General features: G+C 34.6%; 1 protein-coding gene across 13 annotated transcripts in view; it reads right to left on the bottom strand.

The window, feature by feature from the left end:
* Window positions 1–20,369, bottom strand: part of PTPRK (protein tyrosine phosphatase receptor type K) — a 554,769-nt gene that overhangs the window by 111,654 nt on the left and 422,746 nt on the right. For all 13 annotated transcript variants that reach the window (XM_032407893.1, XM_032407895.1, XM_032407898.1 and 10 more), the window contains exons 8-10: window positions 8,722–9,024; window positions 3,175–3,284; window positions 1,908–2,109 (exon numbers count right to left, since the gene is read on the bottom strand). In XM_032407893.1, the coding sequence (XP_032263784.1) occupies window positions 1,908–2,109; window positions 3,175–3,284; window positions 8,722–9,024 (615 nt within the window). The remainder of the gene's footprint in view (window positions 1–1,907; window positions 2,110–3,174; window positions 3,285–8,721; window positions 9,025–20,369) is intronic.

The following is a 20,369-nucleotide window of genomic DNA, read 5'->3' as shown; positions in this document are numbered from 1 at the left end:
GAGCCTGCTTCTCCCTCTCCCTCTGCCGCTCCACCTGCTTGTGCTCTCTCTCTCTGTCAAATAAATAAAATCTTTAAAAAAATTTTTTAGGAAAGAAATGTATGTTGTACAAAGATTGATAGAAAAATACATCAAAGCAAGGTAAGTCTGAAGCCAAAGATAATGCTCAGAAAGATATTTCAATCATCTGTTTAAAATATGGTCCAGAAGGAAAGGAAGAAACAGTGACATCAGAAAGAGATAAACTATCTGAAGAGTTATTTAGGAAGTAGAATCAACAGATATTAAATATGTACAATATGTATATACATGTGGATTATATATATATATATATGTGTATTAAAACACACCCACATACCATGCCTCCAAGCATCATGCCTCCAATAACTTGATTTCACTTTTATTTAAATTGTTTTTAAAATGCTGAGGGATATAATTTCTGTACTCAAGGGATAAATAACAATAAATTATCCTAAAATTTCACGTGATGCTGAGAACCACGCTAACCATAAATTTTATTAGCCTTAGCTTGATTACTACATGTTCTGAGGATACAGTGATTGCAATCAAGTTTTTAAAGTTCAAATCAAGTACCCACGTATATAGGTTGATTCAAGTAAAACTGCAGTTAAATAATTTAAAGAAAATGTTAGATGGGTGTTCTGGTCTTTAATTATAAATTTTTTATTCAATAAAGAACACTATGTCTAAACCACAATAAAATATGGTTCTTGACAATGCCCATTTGTTCAAAGTTTTACAAGTTCATGTAATTTTGTAACTATCTCTACTGAAGGATCTTATTCAAATACAGCACTATGGCTCATTCTGGAGGGCAGGAAACAGGTTTCACTGTACAATGATATCACCAGGTCATATTTTCTAGTGATTCAATAAATATTTTAAATGGGTGATTTAGAATTGTTCAATTAGGAAGTGAACTGGCAATTTTAATACATTGCTATTTTCTAACATAACAGATGATATTTTAAAATTCTTTTTTGTTAGAATAAATCAAATAGCTCATATTGGAATAGGTAATATTTTTCATGATGTAATTTTTTAAGATTTTATATTCAAAACGTTTCCAAACAGAAATGTTACATCTATAATATATATTTATTTCGGTAATCTTAAATAACTAAGATAAAACATTACATAAGCTAGAGTAGAATTAGGGCATATGACAATGCTAATTACTGGCCAAATTTAATCAGGTTTAACTGATGACTTGACCGAAGAAGAAATCGTATCTGTAAATAATCTAGTCAATTACAAACTGAAATTGTGAGCATAAAATAATGTGAAATTTAACTGTATTTGTTTATCAACTTAAGTTCTCCTGTACATTACCATTCTGAAATTTAGATGAATTTATGTGAGATTTCTAAGAGAATGAATTTGCTTAAAAATATCAGAATGTCAGGGAAAGTGGAAAAGAGAGACAGGTATGTGGCACTGTAACAGTGGATCAAAGATCTGCCATCATTCCTTTGATAAAATCCACTTACAGCAGATATCTGATACCATAGTAATTACCAACTCCTCAAAGGTGACGTCTATTAGCATTCATAATGAACTTTCAAATACTTCTAATTAAGATAAAATGACATTTTTAAAAGGACCACTGTCAATTAAAAGTGACTGAGATGTTTTTGGTTTTGGACATATAACCAATTACAATCTGTATCCACATAATTCTTTGTTTCAAGTTTTTATTTAAATTCTAGCCAGTGAACATAAAATGTAATGCTGGTGTCAGGAGTAGTATTCACAGAATTCTTTAACGAACCTTCAATCGGGAATAGCTAGCTATGTAAGTGAGACGACTACCCTGAGTGCATATAGGATTCTCTAGGACATGCTATTACAAACCCATCCTGCTTGCGTTTTATTCCTTTGCGTACCTGAGATATTGGTGGTCACATTGATGGCCGTGGCTGGCCCAAAGCCTTTCACTGTGCTGGCTCTGATGAAAAACTGGTAGGTGGTTCCGGGATGAAGATGCATAAAAACATGATGTGTGCTGTTCCATAAATTTGACACAGTCTGGGGAGGTCCAGCGACTAGAACTGCAGGATCAAAGGATCTTATGCTGCTGTAGCTGACCTGTTTTAAGAAATATATTTGCTATTACATATCATGATATAATCTAAATAAGGCTCTTTTACATAAGATAGTATTCAAGGGTACCTCTGTGGAGTGAATCACATTTTTCTTAAACTTCTTTTCCTTCTCACTTGGATATGGTTAATTCCCAGTCATTCTATATCTAATGTCTGTCTATCCAGCCAGCCATCCAGCCAGCCGGCCAGCCGGCCATAGATATACATAGAGGTAAATATCTGACCGTACCAATGTGCATCTACTTTCTTCCATCAAAAGATAAACTAATTTACTTAAATACAGGTACACATACATACACAATCTTATGGTTATATATTTTAATGTATATGAAACACAGGAAGTGTTCATCAAATGTTTGTTGTAAGTAACATCATCCCATACTTTGTCCGAATCACATAACAGATTTCATGTAAACAGCACTCGAGTGTGCTGACAGGGTCACAATTTATGACACTGCCCTAATGATCCTCATTCCCATGATGCACTCTGTAGCCGCTAGAAATGTAAACATTTTATGCTCTAATCAACACTGACTATGCAGGAAGAGAACTACACATTTGTGCAATTATAATGATCTTTTCTTCTTTTTAGCTTCTCCTCTTTAAAAATAAGATAATGATTTATAACAAAATTGAGATGAATCTCTGGAATAGTCAAGTTTATAATATATTTTGAGTCTTGGGAGTAATCCTTTATTCTGAAACAACTGACATTCAATGGCCTCCCCTAATTACAATGTATCTTAATTTTATAAAAATTCATTCTTTACAACCATCAGTAAGTCTGTTTGAAAAGGCCCATCCTGCTTCTCTAAAACAACAACAAAAACACATTTACTTTAAGAATTAGAAACTTCTAGGTGCCATCCAATATTTGTTTTGAAACTCAATTTTGGGATCAAGGAATTTGTAAAGTAAAAACAGGTGTACTAAAAATGATTTGATCCCCTAATCCTCACTTACTTATTTTCCATTATTTCTCTCCAACTTTTTCCTTTTACTCTCCCTTCAACCCACATTTCAATTAACTTCCTTATTCTCCCAGTACCTCATATTGAGTGATGACTCCATTTGGATCCAAAGGTTCTTTCCAGTTCAAGAAGATCTTATTTTCAAAGGATGTTCCTTGAAGAGAATTGACTGGTACAGGGCCAGGCACTAGAAATATATACATTTTTGGTTATAAAGATCCTTACATCAGAAACAGAAAAAGTAATTACTGTAAGTTATATAAGCCAAATTAAAAATAAAAAAAATTGTGTCCTTAAAAAGAAAATAAGCTATGTGACCAGTTTTCTGATTTTTAACAAATGGGAATTTAGAGTAATCTATAAGCTTCTAATGCAGAAAATGTACAACTCCAAAGTTATTTTTATTCAAAAGAATAGTCTATCACCTTAGAGAGTTGAATAATTGTGTAGTCTAGTTTTCTCTGTTGTATACCTCTAATAACATGAAGATCTCATTTGTAATTTGTTTCAAGAACACAGCTATATTTCCCTGAAAGATATTCTGAAGATTATGATAAGCCCCTAAAGTATCTCCATAAACAAATTTCATTAAATAATGAATTATAATAATAATTAACACTCCCCAGACTCAAAAGCCAAATCATAGAATACTGAATTGAAATGCCCATTAAGAGTCAATCTGACTCTTAACTGCTATCCTTATTAAATTTCTATAATTTAAAAAAACACAGCACTGATTATTACAATTTTTTAAAAAACTTCAAGATGAATAGGTTCAAATATCATTGCTTCAGTCTTTTAAATGAAATTCCCTCTTGCAAAGCTAAGCATCAAACCATTTTATAATATCAGAGTTGTTTAGAACTCAACAATCAGCATAACCGGTTCTGAAGTGTCCCCAGGTATGACAAGAGTTGAGGAACCTTCATACCAGTCCTTATTTGCAAATGTCATATAACTGACAATACCCAGTGGCAGCAATGAACAATGTGTCAGTTTCTATTGACAAAATATAAAACATCAGATACTTTTGCTCTTTGCTTTTATGTACTTTATCTAAACACATAGTTGCTATTTATTCACAGAAATATCCAGTTTCTTGTTCTGATAATGCTTAAATATAAATCCTACACATCCTACTTTGCTTAAAAAATGTGTTTTCTTTTGAAATATTGACCCAATACTGGGCAAGTATGGTTTTTAATTAATATTTTTCCTTAATCTAACGTTTCAGTGAACTTCACACATGGCATTATCTAGAAATGTAGTTGCAGAGTATATAGCAATTTTGTGAGGATTGAAGTAAATTAAAAATCACTGGATCAAAGGAAATGCACTGCATCGTAGCTAGCAGCATCAAGAAATTCTGAATGATACGTCAAAATAGGAAGATTTATTTCAGACTACAAGGAGACGATGAACGATGTTATGACCTCTGGGACAGCCAATATAACTTGGCACATTAATAATAAATTCATAAAGAAAAAAACCATAAAGGAAAGAAACCCATAAACAGAAAAGATGCCAGCACTCAACTTCAGAATATATGTACATGCATCTGTCAGCTGAGGGCTCAGGGGAACTTAAGCAAAGGCATCCATTCCCTGGCAAGTCCCAGGTCCACTGTACTGGCACAGACTACACAGTCGATCAAGGCAGAGAGGCCATCACGGCCCCTATGTGTACTCTGGGGCACTTACGGAGGCTGCCATGGGCGTTAGTTTGTTAACTAACAAGGGTGATAGGTGTTACGTCATTTGAGTAGAGTGAAAACAAGCTTCTGATTGTAATTAAGGAAAAGTATTTCTTTACCTTTCCGTACTTTCAGAGATGGTGACTGCTGGAGGTAGGAGGAGGCAAGACCCCAATTAGTGAGAAAATGTTTATTTCATGGTATTATAATTGCTACCTGTGTTCACTAACCACACTTTGGTCAACAAATATATAAAATGGTGCGATGTATTTCAAATTGTTTACAAATAAAGATAGTTAAAAATGTCTGCATAATTCCGCATTGGAAGAGGGACAGAATTAAAGTATCCTTCCTAGAATTTGTGTATTTCTCTGCTCTTCTTCTTCTTCTTCTTTTTTTTAAGTAGGTTCCATACCCAGCATGGAGCCCATGGGGCCTGAACTCACGACCCTGAACTCACGACCCTGAGATCAAGACCTGAGCTGAGACCATGAGTAGGACACTTAACCAAGGCGCCCCTCTCTGCTCTTCTTACACATATTCTACTTTGTCAATAAAATTCACTTAAAGTACCTACAGGTCATATTTGTAAGAGGGAAAAGTTTGTGGAAAAATTATGGCCAAGAGAGTACCACGCTACTGATCTTGAACCGGGACTAGTATAGCAGACAAGAAAAAGAACTACACTTAGGTGAATGACAAAACACACACATAAACAGGTGGGGCAGGGAGTGGGCATAGGTAAGTTATATTTAATAACTCTCCACCTCTGAAGGAAGACAATGTCTATGTAGAATGTCTATATGTACTTTTGATTTGTGTAAATACAACATGAAGTTACTAAGACCATCATCACGGCTGTCTTCATATGGCAGGGAATGTCACCTCACATTTCCACATCAACAACTTTTAATGGAGACAGAATGCTGACTTTCATTCCCCTGCTTGTGATTTATTTGAGAGCTGTTTCAGCTATTTTTTTTTTTTAAAGAAAGTCCTTTAAAATATAACTCTCAAAATGGAAAGAGAGGAAAAATGAAATGTGGGTGGGGCAGGATTATATTAAATAAGTACTACAGACTTTAAAATATAATAAATGTACATTTAAAAATAGCTCTGTATTAGCAAAAAATGTCCCCAAACCAGGGTTTTCTGCTGAGTTCACTTCATAATATTGATTTTTGTAAATGCTAGGATAAAAAATGAAAACAAAATCTCATGCAAAAAATTCTACCCATGCATTAAAAAATGTATGCAATAAATTAAATATAAATTCTACCTTAGGGTTCTGGTGGGAAATCATTTTAGCTTTGCTCTCATGATTTATGGATGTCCCTAGAATTCTTTTCATGAAATTATATTCTTTTATTAGATGGTTGATAATTTATTCTTTTTCTACGTATATAGGGCAGCAATAATTTAGTAAGACTGACTTAATTAGATCATCATAACCCATTGATCTTTGCAACAATAGATTATGATTTAGATATTCTGTCCCCCCTCTCAGGAACATTGAGTCATATCAAGTATTCTATGTAGAAACTGGAGCTCATGTGAGCAGATCTGAAGACTGAGTTACTTGAAAATATACAAAGTTTTTACTGCAGTCATTTAGTTTTATACATAAGACAAAGGAGAAGAAAAAAATTCTCACAGTAGAAAGAATTACTTTTTGACTATGCTATGAAATAATAATATGCAACTCAATTATCATTACAGCTAGTAAAAATGTTCTTCAAAACATACCTTAAAATAAAACTAGAATAAGAAACAATATTGTAATTATATACTATATAGAGTTAATTTCATCTTATGCTTATAAAACTGTTTCTATATAAAATAGCACAGTCAGGAAGTTGATGAATTTAGGACATAATTTAAGATTCCATAGCAATTCACTTCCTGATTATTAATCTACTTGTCTGTACACCCAAAAATACATTTAAAAATTTAATGAAATATGAAAAAGTTATATGAGCCTGACTGTATTCTTTAGTTTATGGGAAAGAAAGGCAAACTAAAAGCCATACCAAAGTATACCATCAAAATGAATTATATTAATAGAGAGTGATTGGCAGAAAAAGCACAAATGTAACTGAATCTAAAATGACCAGTTAAGAAATCAAGTTTTTAAAATTTTAAGGGTAGGCAATAAAGTGTGTGAGTACATTCTTATTACTAAAAACATGGCTTACAAAATGTCTAGAGTAATACAGACATTTTAATATTTATCCCACTTTATGAAATGAGATAGAGATTTTTCAGAGCTTTTGAATCTGCTTAGACTTTCCATTTCTATCATCCATCTATGAAACAACTATGCTAATTATTCTTTCTTATATAATCATGTGTTGGGATGTGTTCTGTGTGTGGGGGGGGGATATGAGTGTGTGTTTATGTATGAGAGCAAGTTTGGTTGAAATATTATTAAGGCTTAGATTAGGTATAAATTCAAACATGATAGTTGAGGTAATCATGTTTGGTTACGTTAAACATGACAAAGTACATTTATCATAAATAAGTCTTAGGTTTATTCTTCGAAAATTTTAGGAATATGAGAATAACTCCATGCATAATTTAGGACAATATTGTTTCCTTCAAAATCTGAGCTGAATGAGGTTGAAAAGCTCTCACTCTCCTTTATGACAACAAAAATAATAGAACCAACATGGGTCATTTCTACTTTTCAGAGTAAGAGTGTTTGAAGTGATACAGAGAAACTTCTAGAAACTGTGGTATATTGGCTTATCTTAAGGAAATCTCATACTTGATAGTCATCAAGATGTACATCCGTGCCTAAAGTTCAGAACTTGAGGGAAACTGGAAACACTTGGGTATGAAATACATCCTATTTTCTAAAATCCAAACAAAAATGTGGCCCTACTGACAGGCTATTCAAGGAGAAATTTAGAAGGGGATGAGATCATCTTATTTAAACTTTTTATATAGAGATGAGAAATGGAAATCTAGAGGAGTAAACAGATTGGGTAAGGTGACAGAGGTATTAGTGCCAGGACTAAAAACTTAGGATTCCTGACTCCCAGGTTCAGCTTTGCCTCCATTCACTAAATAGGCCATGTTTTTTCCCTACATGCTTCCAATCGTAACGGTAAATTTTGAAAATGAAATGTCTTACATTGAAATAATACATTATTGTTATTATCAGAGTATCATCATTTGTACATTTTTTTGGGTATAGGGCACATTTCTGTTGAATCAAGAAATGTACTCATTCCCATTAATGACAAACTATAGTGTTATAGCAGGTGTGGGCAAATTATAATATAATATAAATGTTTGTTCCTATTACTTAATAATTTGGAAGTGACACACATAGATATTGGACATTATATAGTTAAATTCCTTGGGTGGTAATAAAATGGATAAAAGATGACAGCTTGCTGATATCTGATAAGGGCCTTTATTGAGACTTAAAGATTTGAACTTCAACCTTCTTTTATATTTAAACTTACATGAAACCATCTGAAAATGAGTGGAATAGGCAAACGGTGCTGTTTTCAAATGTTAAGGAAAATGAAAGCTGCTATTATTGGTTTGTAAAATGTGAAGAACTAAATTTTAAACAAGTGCATTTCACCAATAGGTAAATGATGTAATGCCATGAAGAGTGAAAATGATTTTTGCACATTTGATAGGAACAACTTTATTTAAACTTTAGTGTAGTTGTTACTTCTCTAACATATAAAAACAGAAAAGAGGAGAGGTACATTTCATCTAGTATTTGATGCTACTCTGAAGAATATTAAGCTTTTTAGTTAAAGGCAAACTCCTTTCAAAGTTAACCTCGTTAAGAGTATTTAGCAGATATCAGAATCCAATTCAATTTTGGTGACTCTAGAGAAAATTATAAGCAATGACATAATCTTGTTATATAATTCACCCTTTTTAAAATAACAAAGTATGAACATACCATCTTCATCAGTTTGAATAATCGTTTCTTCACTCTCCTTCCTGCCTTCTGGATTGGTTAGGATCATCTTGAGGCTGACATTTGTATAAGGTGGCAGATGGTTCACAACATGCTGAGGGGCTTTGGGGTCCATGTCCAAACAGTCTGCCTTGCTCTCATTGTGACCACGGAAGTAATGGTAGCAGATAGTGACATTAAAAGTGTGGCAACGAGTAATGTTATAACCCAGGGATTCCCAGTCCACAGCAATGCGTCTTGCCTGTATCTCAGCAATCTTTAATGTCTTTGGGGTTCTCATAGGTTCTGAAAAATAAAGATGCAGACAGCCATCAACTTTACAATGAATAATCTTGGTAAAATCAAACACTGAGCATGACATAGCATGTGTAAACCTAGGAAAATGTGGAAGTCATCTTTTATTCTCATTTTCTTTATTTACTCATGATCTTATTCCTGAAGGTTTCGGTCAGGGGCTATGATTTCCCAATGGGAAAAGAAATGGAAAATGTTAACAATCCACGGTACTCAGGAACATGGCAGAAAGACAAAACCCTGAAAATGTGGCCATAATGCCTTTATAATTGTTGTTGTTACTGCCCAATTCCCCGTCTCTCTTTTCTCTTGTCGTTACTGAGCAAGTGAATTAGCTAATATATCATAATGGATAAGAGTCAACACGTTCTGCTCTATGATTTGTCATGTCACCAGCTATGGTGTATACTAATTAGTCTAATTGTAATACTAAACTACCATTTACCAAAAAGTGATGCAGATATTAATTAACATTTATTATTTCAGTAATGATGTTGTTCATCAAAGCAGAAAAATATCTGAGAAAAAGTGCAAGAACACATGTGGATATTCACATTGTCATCAATCCTTCTTGATCTCTTTCTATCTTTTCCTAGGAAATGCTCAGGTCTGACAGTCCATTCATTGTCACCCAAACCAAACTGGGAGGTGAATTTCCATTCAACTGGAAAATGCTGGCAGAACTAAACACTCCGAAGACTGGAGTCCATCTATCACCGCTTCCCAAGTGTATTCTTTCCTCATGCAAGACTAACTTTAATCGTCTAACTTAATCAAAATAATTACTCTATGAAAGTCATGGCCATGGCAAAGTCTACACAGTAAACAAACCAAAATACAGCTAAGCTTTCATACACTGACTGGACAAAGAGATTAAAATCAAGGCCAAGGTCAAAGCCATGCTGGTACCTCCCTTAACTCACTAAGAATAGTCAATGCTCTTGCTAAATGGGAGTCAGTAGACAAAAAAGAAGGAAAATAAATGATACAAAAAGCCCAATTTGGGTGTTTTTATAAATTTTCATTTTTGAGATTAAAATCTCAGTTCTGTAAAAATAATCAACATGGTACACAGATGGCAAGCCCAAATTGGGATTCCAGTTCAATGTATTATGTGTGCCATCTGAAATACACGCTGGTGGCCATTTAAAACCTCAAAACTACAAAAATACATACATATACATGCAAATTAATCCATGGTAGAATCCAATGCTTAGGTTTTAAATGCTGTGTGCCAGTCTTCTGATTACATACAGTATCTAGTCTCCTTATTTTATCACTTTTGTTTTATGTGTTTTACATTAAGCATTGTAAATAGGTTGGAAGAAAGATGTGGCTTTCTAATCATTAAAAAAACTCTTTTGTATGTCTAGCTCTACGCTCACAATTCCCCACCAGGCACAGGAGCGAGCTGACTGCACTTACAGTTTAGTCTACAGTTCAGTGAAAACACATTCTTTGGCACCCCTGACCACTAAGATGGCCGGGCAGTTGTAGGTAGCATCATCCTAAAATTCTCAGATAAACTGTGATTTTAGTGCCTAATGGTAACAACCTGATAGAAGTTACAGGTCATGTTCAGGTTAGCCCATACTTTGTGACAAAAGTATCCAGAATAAGAAAGTAAGATTTCTCCCTAAAATACTTGGGAGTATATGAATATCTCCCATGAAATGATGAGACACCAATAAATATTTACTCCTCTGTTTAAATTTTTTTTTTAGATCTAGTATTTATATACTTGAGAAACCTCTTATTTTGCATCTGAAATTCCCCCCTTTATAAATTTCTCTATTTCCAAGTGATCACTCTCTTTCATTCAACTTTTCATTAATCCTACTATTCAATTTGCACTTACCCTGCATTCTAATACAATTTTAAAACCATAATAAAACCATAAAAAATTGAAGAAGACACAAATAAATGGAAAGATATTCTGTGCTCATGAATTGGAATAATCAATATTGTTAAAATGTCCATACTACCCAAAGCAATCTACAGATTCAGTGTGATACCTATCAAAATTCCAATGGCGGGATGCCTGGGTGGCTCAGTTGGTTAAGTGTCCGATTCAGGTAATGATCTCAGGGTCATGAGATCGATCTCCTCATCTGCTTGAGATTCTGTCTCTCCCCCTCCCTCTGACCCTTCCCGTCTCTCTCTCTCTTCCATGCTCTTTCTCTCTAAAATAAATAAATAAATCTTTAGAAAAATTCCAGTGGCATTTTTGAAAGAAATAGGACAAACCATCCTAATATTTGTATGGAACCATTAAAGACCCTGAAAAGTCAAAGCAATCTTAAGAATGAAGAACAAGGCTAGAGGCATCATGCTCCCTGATTTCAAATTACATTACAAAATTACAGTAATTAAAACAGTATTGTATTGACACAAAAACAGACACATAGATCAGTGGTACAGGATAGAGAGAATTATTTACAGCAAAGGAGCCAGGAATATACAATGGGGAGAGAACACTCTCTTTTTTTTTTTTTTTTAAGATTTTATTTATTTATTTGACAGAGATACAGCAAGAGAGGGAACATAAGCAGGGGGAGAGGGAGAGGGAGAAGCAGGCTTCCCGCTGAGCAGGGAACCCAGTGCGGGGCTCGATCCCAGGACCCCGGAATCATGACCTGAGCCAAAGGCAGATGCTTAATGACTGAGCCACCCAGGTGCCCCGAGAACAGTCTCTTTAATAAAAGGTGTTGGGAAAGCTGGACAGCCACACAAAAAGAATGAAATTAGACCACTATTTTGTACCTTATACAAAAATTAACTCAAAATAGATTAGACTTCAATGTAAGGCTTGAAACCATAAAACTCCTAGAAGAAAACATAGGCAGTAAACCTCTTGACACAGGTCTTAGGGATGAATTTTTGAATCTGACACAAAAAAGTGAAAGCAAGAAAAGCAAAAAACAGGTAAGTGGGACTGCATCATACTAAATAAAACACTTCTACACAGCAAAGGAAATCATCAACAAGATGAAAAGGCAACCTACTCAATGGGAGAAAATATTTACACCTCATATATCTGATAAGGGGCTAATAACGAAAATACATAAAGAACTTATACAACTCAATAGCAAAAAAAAAAAAAAAAATCTAATTAAAAAATGGGCAGCAGATCTGAATACACATTTGTCCGAAGATGACACACAGATGGCCAATGGGTACATGAAAAGATACTCAACATCATTAATCACTAGGGAAATGCAAATGAAAGAACAATGAGATGTCAGCTCATACCAATCAGAATGACTACAGTCAAAAAGAGAAACAATAACAAGTGTTGGCAAAGATGTGGAGAAAAGGGAGCCCTCGAGCACTGTTGTTGGGAATGTAAACTGATGCAATCACTATGGAAAACAGAATGGAGTTTCCTCAAAAAATTAAAAATAGAATTACCCTATGATTCAGCAATTCTACTTTTGGGTATTTATACAAATAAAATAAAACACTGACTTGGAAGACACATGCACCCCATATTTATTGCAGATTATTTATAAAGCCAAGATATGGAAACAACCAAAGTGTGCATGTATCTATACATATAAACAGTGAAATATTATTCAGCCATAACAATAATGAAATCTTGCCATTTGTGCAGCATGAATGGACCTCAAGGGTATCATGCTAAGTGAAATGTCAGGCAGACAAAGACAAATACTACATGATTTCTCCTATATGTGGAATCTAAAAAAATTAAAAAAATAGAAAAGAAAAAAAATGAATAAAGTTCATAGATACAGGCAACAGATTGATGGTTGCTAGAAGTGGGAGTATGGGGGTGGAAAAATAGGTAAAGGGGTTATAAATTTATTAAAAATACAAAGTAAATTTAAAAAATGTAACTGTGTTAGAGATGTATGACATAACTTCATTGAAGGGAATGGGGAAAAATTACCTAAGTAAATTAAGAAATGAGTAGAGACAATGAGACAAGAAACAAACAAAAAAACAAAAACAGCAGCTATTCCTAGTAATGATCTAAAGTTTACAGATGACTTTAGGGTGCAGTCATCATCGAGACACCATGGTTCTGAACAGTAAATGTGGAGGCCTGTTCAAAGGAAAAGAAAACCTGTCAGAAAACCCGTCACACCTGTCAGAATGGATAAAATCAAAAACACAAGAAACAACACAGATTGGTGTGAGGATGTGGAGAAAAAGGAACCCTCTTGCACTGCTGGTGGGAATGCAAACTGGTGCAGCCACTGTGGAAAACAGTATGGAGGCTCCTTAAAACATTGAAAATAGAACTACCCTACAATGCAGCAATTGCACTACTAGGTATTTACCCAAAGGATACAAAAATACTAATTCAAAGTAATACATGCACCCTGATGTTTACAGCAGCATTATCTACAATAGCCACATTATGGAAAAAGCCCACTGTCCATTAACTGCTGAATGGATAAAGGAGATGTGGTACATATATATATATATATTATATATATATATAATATTATCCAGCATTAAAAAATAATGAAATCTGCCATTTTCAACAAGAGGGACAGCGGTAGGGAGTATAATATTAAGCAAAATAAGTCAGAGAAAGACAAATATATGATCTCACTCATATGTGGAATTTAAGAAACAAAACAAATGAGCAAAAGGAAAAATAAAAGGGAGAGAGACAAACCAGGAAACAGACTCTTAACCATAGAGAACAAACTGATGATTACCAGAAAGGAGGTGAGTAGGGGGATGGGAAAAATAGGGGATAGGGATTAAAGAGTACACTTAACATTATAAAAAAAGAAAAAAACTAGAAAAAATAATAAATTAAAAAATAAAGTAGACATATGAATGTGAAAAATGTGGAAATGAAAAGTAGAGGGGGAAAAAGGAAGCTATTTAACACTTTCTGGACTGAGAGCCTTAAGAAACAAATCTTAAATCTTCTTGTTATATTACCGACTGTGTATTTCTACATTTTCTCCTAAGCTAATCATAAAATAATTAGAGAATTAATTTTCCTACTTATAAATTTAAATAATTATAGAAATAAGTAGAAATGTTCTTCTAACTAATCTTATTATATCCAATTTCTTTTTGCCTTCTGGCTTCCTCTATAAAACCCCTCTATAGAGCACTGAAAACAGGGAATGCATGTGCTATTTAATTCTGCTCTGGTTGAATAGCTATTGCAACTGCTTGAAGAAGTTGTGAATAGCCTTAGAGCTAAGGCAAAGTATGCACAAACTTGGTGCTTCTCTAGGCTTGGAAGAACAAGACCAGATGCAAATGTATCCACACGGAGGGACTCAATGTCAAAAGCAGAAGCTACCTGGAGGCAAGAGAAAGAAAAGCAAAAATGAACTATTGGGACTTCATCAAGATAAAAAGCTTCTGCACAGCGAATAATCAAAAAACTAAAACACAGTGTATGGAATGGTAGAAGATAGTTGCAAATGACTTATCTGATAAAGGGTTAGTATCCATAATCTATAAAGAACTTATCAAACTCAATACCCAAAAAACAAATAATCCACTTAAAAAATGCGAGAAGACATGAATAGACATTTTTCCAAAAAAGACATCCAGATGGCTAACAGACACATGAAAACATGCTCAACATCACTCGGCATCAGGGAAATACAAATCAAAACCACGATGAGATACCACCTCATACCGGTCAGAATGGCTAAAATTAACAAGTCAGGAAACAACAAATGTTGGTGAGGATGTAGAGAAAGGGGAACCCTCTTGCACTGTTGGTGGGAATGCAAACTGGTGCAGCCACTCTGGAAAACAGTATGGAGGTTCTTCAAAAAGTTAAAAATAGAACTACCCTGTGATCCAGTAATTGCACTACTAGGTATTTACCCAAAGGATACAAAAATACTGATTCGAATGGAAACATGTACCCCAATGCTTATAGCAGCATTATCAAAAATAGCCAAATTATGGAAAGAGCCATTGACTAATGAATGGATAAAGATGTGGTGTGTGTGTGTGTATACACATATATATATATATCTAATGGAATATTATTTGGCCTTCAAAAAGAATGAGATCTTGCCATTTGGGGCGCCTGGGTGGCTCAGTTGTTAAGCGTCTGCCTTCGGCTCAGGTCATGATCCCAGGGTCCTGGGATCCAGCCCCACATCGGGCTCCCTGCTCCACGGGAAGCCTGCTTCTCCCTCTCCCACTCCCCCTGCTTGTGTTCCCTCTCTCGCTGTGTCTCTCTGTCAAATAAATAAATAAAATCTTAAAAAAAAAAAAAAGAAATCTTGCCATTTGCAACAATGTGGAGGGAGCTAGGGTATATCATGCTAAGCAAAGTAAGTCAGTCAGACAAAGACAAATACCATATGATTCCACTCATATGTGGAATTTAAGAAACAAAACAGATGAACATATGGGAAGGGGGGAAAAATAAGAGAAGGAAATAAACCGTAAGAGACTCTTAAAGACAAACAACAAACAGGGTTGATGGAGGGAGGCTGGTGGGGGATGGGCTAGATGGGTGATGGGTATTAAGGAGGGTACTTGTTATGATGAGCACCGGGTGTTGTATGTAAGTGATGAATCACTAAATTCTACTCCCGAAATCCATATTACACTATATATTAACTAACTAGAATTTAAATAAAAATTTGAAAAAATAAAAGAAAAAAAAAGCAGAAGCAACTCACAACCCTTTACTTTCTTAATCTCCTATTCAACAAATAGATAGGTAGATAGGTAGATAAATGCTACACAGCTGACACGCTGTGGAAAAGAAAACAGTTCTACACCCTCAATTCTTCTATTTCTATGAGTCGGCAAAAGTTCTATCTATTATGTAGTATGTGAAAAAATACCTAGGGTTCAACTTTGAGGGTGAGAATTTTGTTTTGGTGTATTTAAATGCTGCTTACTTTGACGCTCATATAAACCGTATTTTTAAAATTCTCATTTTAAATTAGGGGAGGGTAGCTTTATAAATCCTACACTTTTGTGCATAAGCCACTACCATAACTTCAGTAACCAGTATTTTATTGACTGGTATAAAAAAACAAAGAGTTGTGGAAAGAAATAGTTTTCTAAGAGGCAAAGTTTCATTCTACAAGGTCAATATAATGTTTTTAAATCTGTATTTTTCACAGTTGCTTAAGGAAATGCTGCAAACTGTACCGTTATTACTAAAATAGTGACTTAAAACATAATTTTACTTTCACCTAGTGTAATATTCAGAAACACACATTCAACAAAGTAAACACACACACAGAGCACAAAACTCAATTATTTTGAGCTCTATGGCATCTGCAATAACTCACAGGATGTCACTGTCTAATTACATTTTGTCTTAATTGGCATGTGCCCTTTTTTTCCCCAGTTTTTATTGAGGTGGGATCTTTTCAGCCACACACACACACACACACACACACATATTCGTGCATGTACATTTATATACATATACTACTGTCCATATGATAGGGACTCTTCTATGCCACTCCTCTGAATTCTACTAGGTCTGATGAGGGGCAACTACAAACAGATGGATTTTTATATTAGAGCATAAATAGCAGAGACTTGAGACTGTTCTACTACTATGACATTAATTCAGAGAAAAGTCTATCAAAGAATTCAACAATAAAATTACCTAAAGTCCTCACAATGATCCATTATTCTTGTGCCTCACCAATAACTTCATTGTATTTCTGAGATATGAATACATGAAATTTTTAATTTTCTAAATTGAAATAAATAGTCATAGAATAACCTGAGGTAGAAGGATATTTCTGAAAACTCACTATGTTATATACAAGCTGGGTGTAAGTGCTGTTTTGAGAACTGAATAATTTAAAGAAATGACCTAGCATGGTGAATGGCACATAGGGGCATCACAGGGAAGAGCATCTATAACAAACAATGTAAATAACCATAATGATGATAAAACAATAGAGATCGCATTCATTAATGCCCTGTCAAGTGTTCTGAAATTTATTAAATGTTCTTTCTTCCCAATTTTTTACTTTCCATTTGCAAATTTTTATTAGGTATTCCCATACATGTGATTTTATAAAACAGTTCTTGTTCTTTCTCTCTCAATTTTACTTTTCCAGTAAAAGGAAATTCAGGAAAGAAACAAGAAATTGAAGAAAGTTGTGGGCAAAATTTTGGCAGAAACTTGGGAAGAGGTACAGCAAGGGAGTAACCTTCATGTAGCAAAGGATCACATTAAAATATTTTGTATAAGTCATTCACATGTTATTGCCTCTTACATAAAGTATACAGATACTGTGGAGGATGTTAAAGTGATAGAAACAATAATAGGCCACAAGGAGCTTAACATGTATTTAGTAAAGATGGTAGCTAAGAAAAAAAAGATAAATAATTAAAACAGTATGATATAAGTGGTATATGAATAGAATAAAATACTATAGGAATTCAAAAGGGAGAAAGAACTTTCACTTGTCCAATGGAGGAGACATTTGCAGCATTAGGTCTTAACGGGTAAGGCAAGAAGATCTATAGACACAGTTTGTGAAAATAATACAAAAGGAGGGGAAAATAATGCAAATCCCATTTGGTTGTGAATAAAGTTATCTAGTAGGAGATTATGTAGGAAAAACTGATTGGGAAAAGATGGGGAATATGTTGGATGGCATGACAGGAGATTACACTTGATCTAAAAGGCTACAGAGAGTCACTGAGTGGGCAGAAAATTGATATAATGAATTAATTACTTTAGAAAACTTAATTTGGAGGTTGTATCAAGTGTCCAGGACTGGAGGTAGAGAAATCCAAAGATTGCCATGTGTTAGGGGAGAATAAGGGGCTAAGAAGTAGTGTGACTTCAATAGGAATAGAGGTAACTTTGGGTTGGAAATTGGTGAGCCATGAACAGTTTAAAGTTAAGTTGTTAAAAAAAAGAAGAAGAAAAGAAAAGAAGCCAAACTCTCTAGATCATTCTACCTTTTGAAATCTGTGTTCAGTGGATTAGTACACTAATTCAACTCTTTCCCCTAAGTCATCAGTCAGGGGAGGTTCAGACTGGGTGAAATCCATGACATAAGGACTGAGGACACCAGCAGTGGAATTAAAAGACTTAATTAATTAATTAATTAATTAATTAATTTGGGAGCACACAAGCGATTGGGGGAGGGGCAGAGGGGGAGAGAGAGAGAGAGAGAGAAAGAAGAGAGAGAGAATCTTAAGCAGGCTCCATGCCCAGGACAGAGCCCAACACAGGGCTCCATCTGACAACCCTGAGATCATAACCTGAGCTGAAGTCAAGAGTCGGAAGCTTAACCGAATGAGCCACCCAGGAGCCCCTGGAATTAAAAAGGTTTAAGGCCATTTGTGATATACTTGGAAAATAGGGTTGGGGGGCTTACATTAAGAAGCAGGTGAAGAAACTGGAACTATAAGCAAAATCTAGTCCTTTCCCATTCTACTTTTTAGCTGATGAATCTCAACTCCTTTTATTAACTGCCCTGTGGACAGATGTGCAACCAAATTGGCATAAAGCCCTCTTCCATTCATTCATTTCCAATAAATCCTAGGAAAATACTAAACTGTAAATTGAAAAAAAAATACGTGATGAGAAATGTCAGTATTATCTGGTTTTCTCTGTTTTCCCTGCCAAATGTTGATCAGCCAATTTTACTAACGTTTCCAATTCCCTTTTTCCTAGTATTGCTCATCTACTTCCTAGTTGTTACAGTGAAAGTGGCCACATAAAATCAAGAAAAATTAAAAGGACATGGCAGAAAATTTACATATCAAATCTATAGCCAGGGTTATACAATTAGCAGGTAAACAAAGAAGTTCACATATCACTGCCCTTACTTAAATTCTAAACAGATCAAGCCTGGGACTTATGCCTGTAACAATTTTTGTGTCAAATATTTAACCCAACTTGATAGGATAAAATGAAGAATTAATAATTCTCTGAAGGTTAAGAAAAATAAAGGCAACATGAACAGACAGAACATGTTGACTTTGAGTCACCTCTCAATAGCGAGATGATTTAATAAGTGGTTCTAGATAATAGATAAAAGGGAATTCAATTTTTTTTGGTACTTGCTAAACAACACGTGACATGACAGGTCAATATTCATGTCCTTTTGTAGTGATAATCTCTAGTTATTCTGAAAGAGTTGTGAAAACAAAAGCTTTAGCAGCTACGAGAGAATCAAGAGCAAAGATCCTCTCTCCCGAGAATCAGTTTTTAATGATAAAACTTATTATCCAGCTGTCAGTCAGAGAAAAATAGAAGATGTCCCAAAGCTCATGCCAAGGGAAAAAAAAGAAGATCTTGTCAAAGATGTACACAAACTAAGAACACTGAAGCATGACAGGGAGCTCCCATGCTCCCGGCTGCCTTTTCATCAGAAATCCTCGAAGCTGACTGCAAAGCACAATTTTCGTTCCATTTATCAAAACAAATACAAGGAAAGTGAATTTCCTGACTGCGAGGGAAAATATTTGTTAGTGTAAAGTAAAAAAATAATTGAGATCAAGTTTCTGAACAAAGGTGAATTAAAAGAAAATAAAAAGGAAGAAAACACTGGCATACCTTGGGGGAGGAAAACCCTAAGGTCTTTGGAAGAGACTGTCTTTACTTTTCCCTACTGATGCTTTGTATTTTTATTCTTTTCCTTGTGCTAAGGATTGAGGATAATCAAGGTTTTACATTGCACATCTTTTCAATTCCATAGCATCATTAGTCTTGCCAAAAAGATTTCATCTCTGCTCCCATGGGTCAAATTGAGTTAATGATAAGTCGGCGAGATGACTTGATTAGTACGGTAACATGAGGGAGCCTCGGGTCCAGGAATAATCACAAACCAACTGTCAGCTCTTCTGGCTTTCTGGCTGTGTTGTTAAAATGACAAGCTTGGACTCAGGGGATATAGAATGACAGGGTGTATGGCTCACTCAGCCCTCCCACAGAGTCACAGAAATATTTACCCAGCACCATCAGAACAATACTAAGCACATCATCAAATTAAACCAAAACATGTCATTTTCACTGCTTTTGAGAGTCTGACTGAAGTTTATCAGATAATTCCAACAGCCGTAACATTTGCATCCTCTCTAAACTAATACTAAGGAAAGCATTTGATTTTTAGAGAACAAGAATACCAAAGTGACAAGGAAAAAAGACAAAGATAATTCTTTTTCCAATAGATACATCTTACTGAATGTCTTATCATGAATCCTCGTTTCTAAAACAGGAGCAACTGAAAATTTGGGGCCTCTTTAATGTTTTTTTCTCTTAAATGTTTATGTGATAGTATTAGACTGTATTGGAAGAAACGTGATTACCATCAATGAATACACTTCATCTGATATTGCATATTCCACCTATGTGTTATAATCTGAATACAATT

Source organism: Phoca vitulina, unplaced genomic scaffold (genome assembly GCF_004348235.1).
Source record: "Phoca vitulina isolate PV1807 unplaced genomic scaffold, GSC_HSeal_1.0 scaffold9, whole genome shotgun sequence".
In the NCBI taxonomy this organism is placed as follows: Eukaryota; Metazoa; Chordata; class Mammalia; order Carnivora; family Phocidae; genus Phoca; species Phoca vitulina.
Note: the sequence above shows the minus strand (reverse complement) of the source record. Positions and strands in the feature narration are given on the sequence as shown.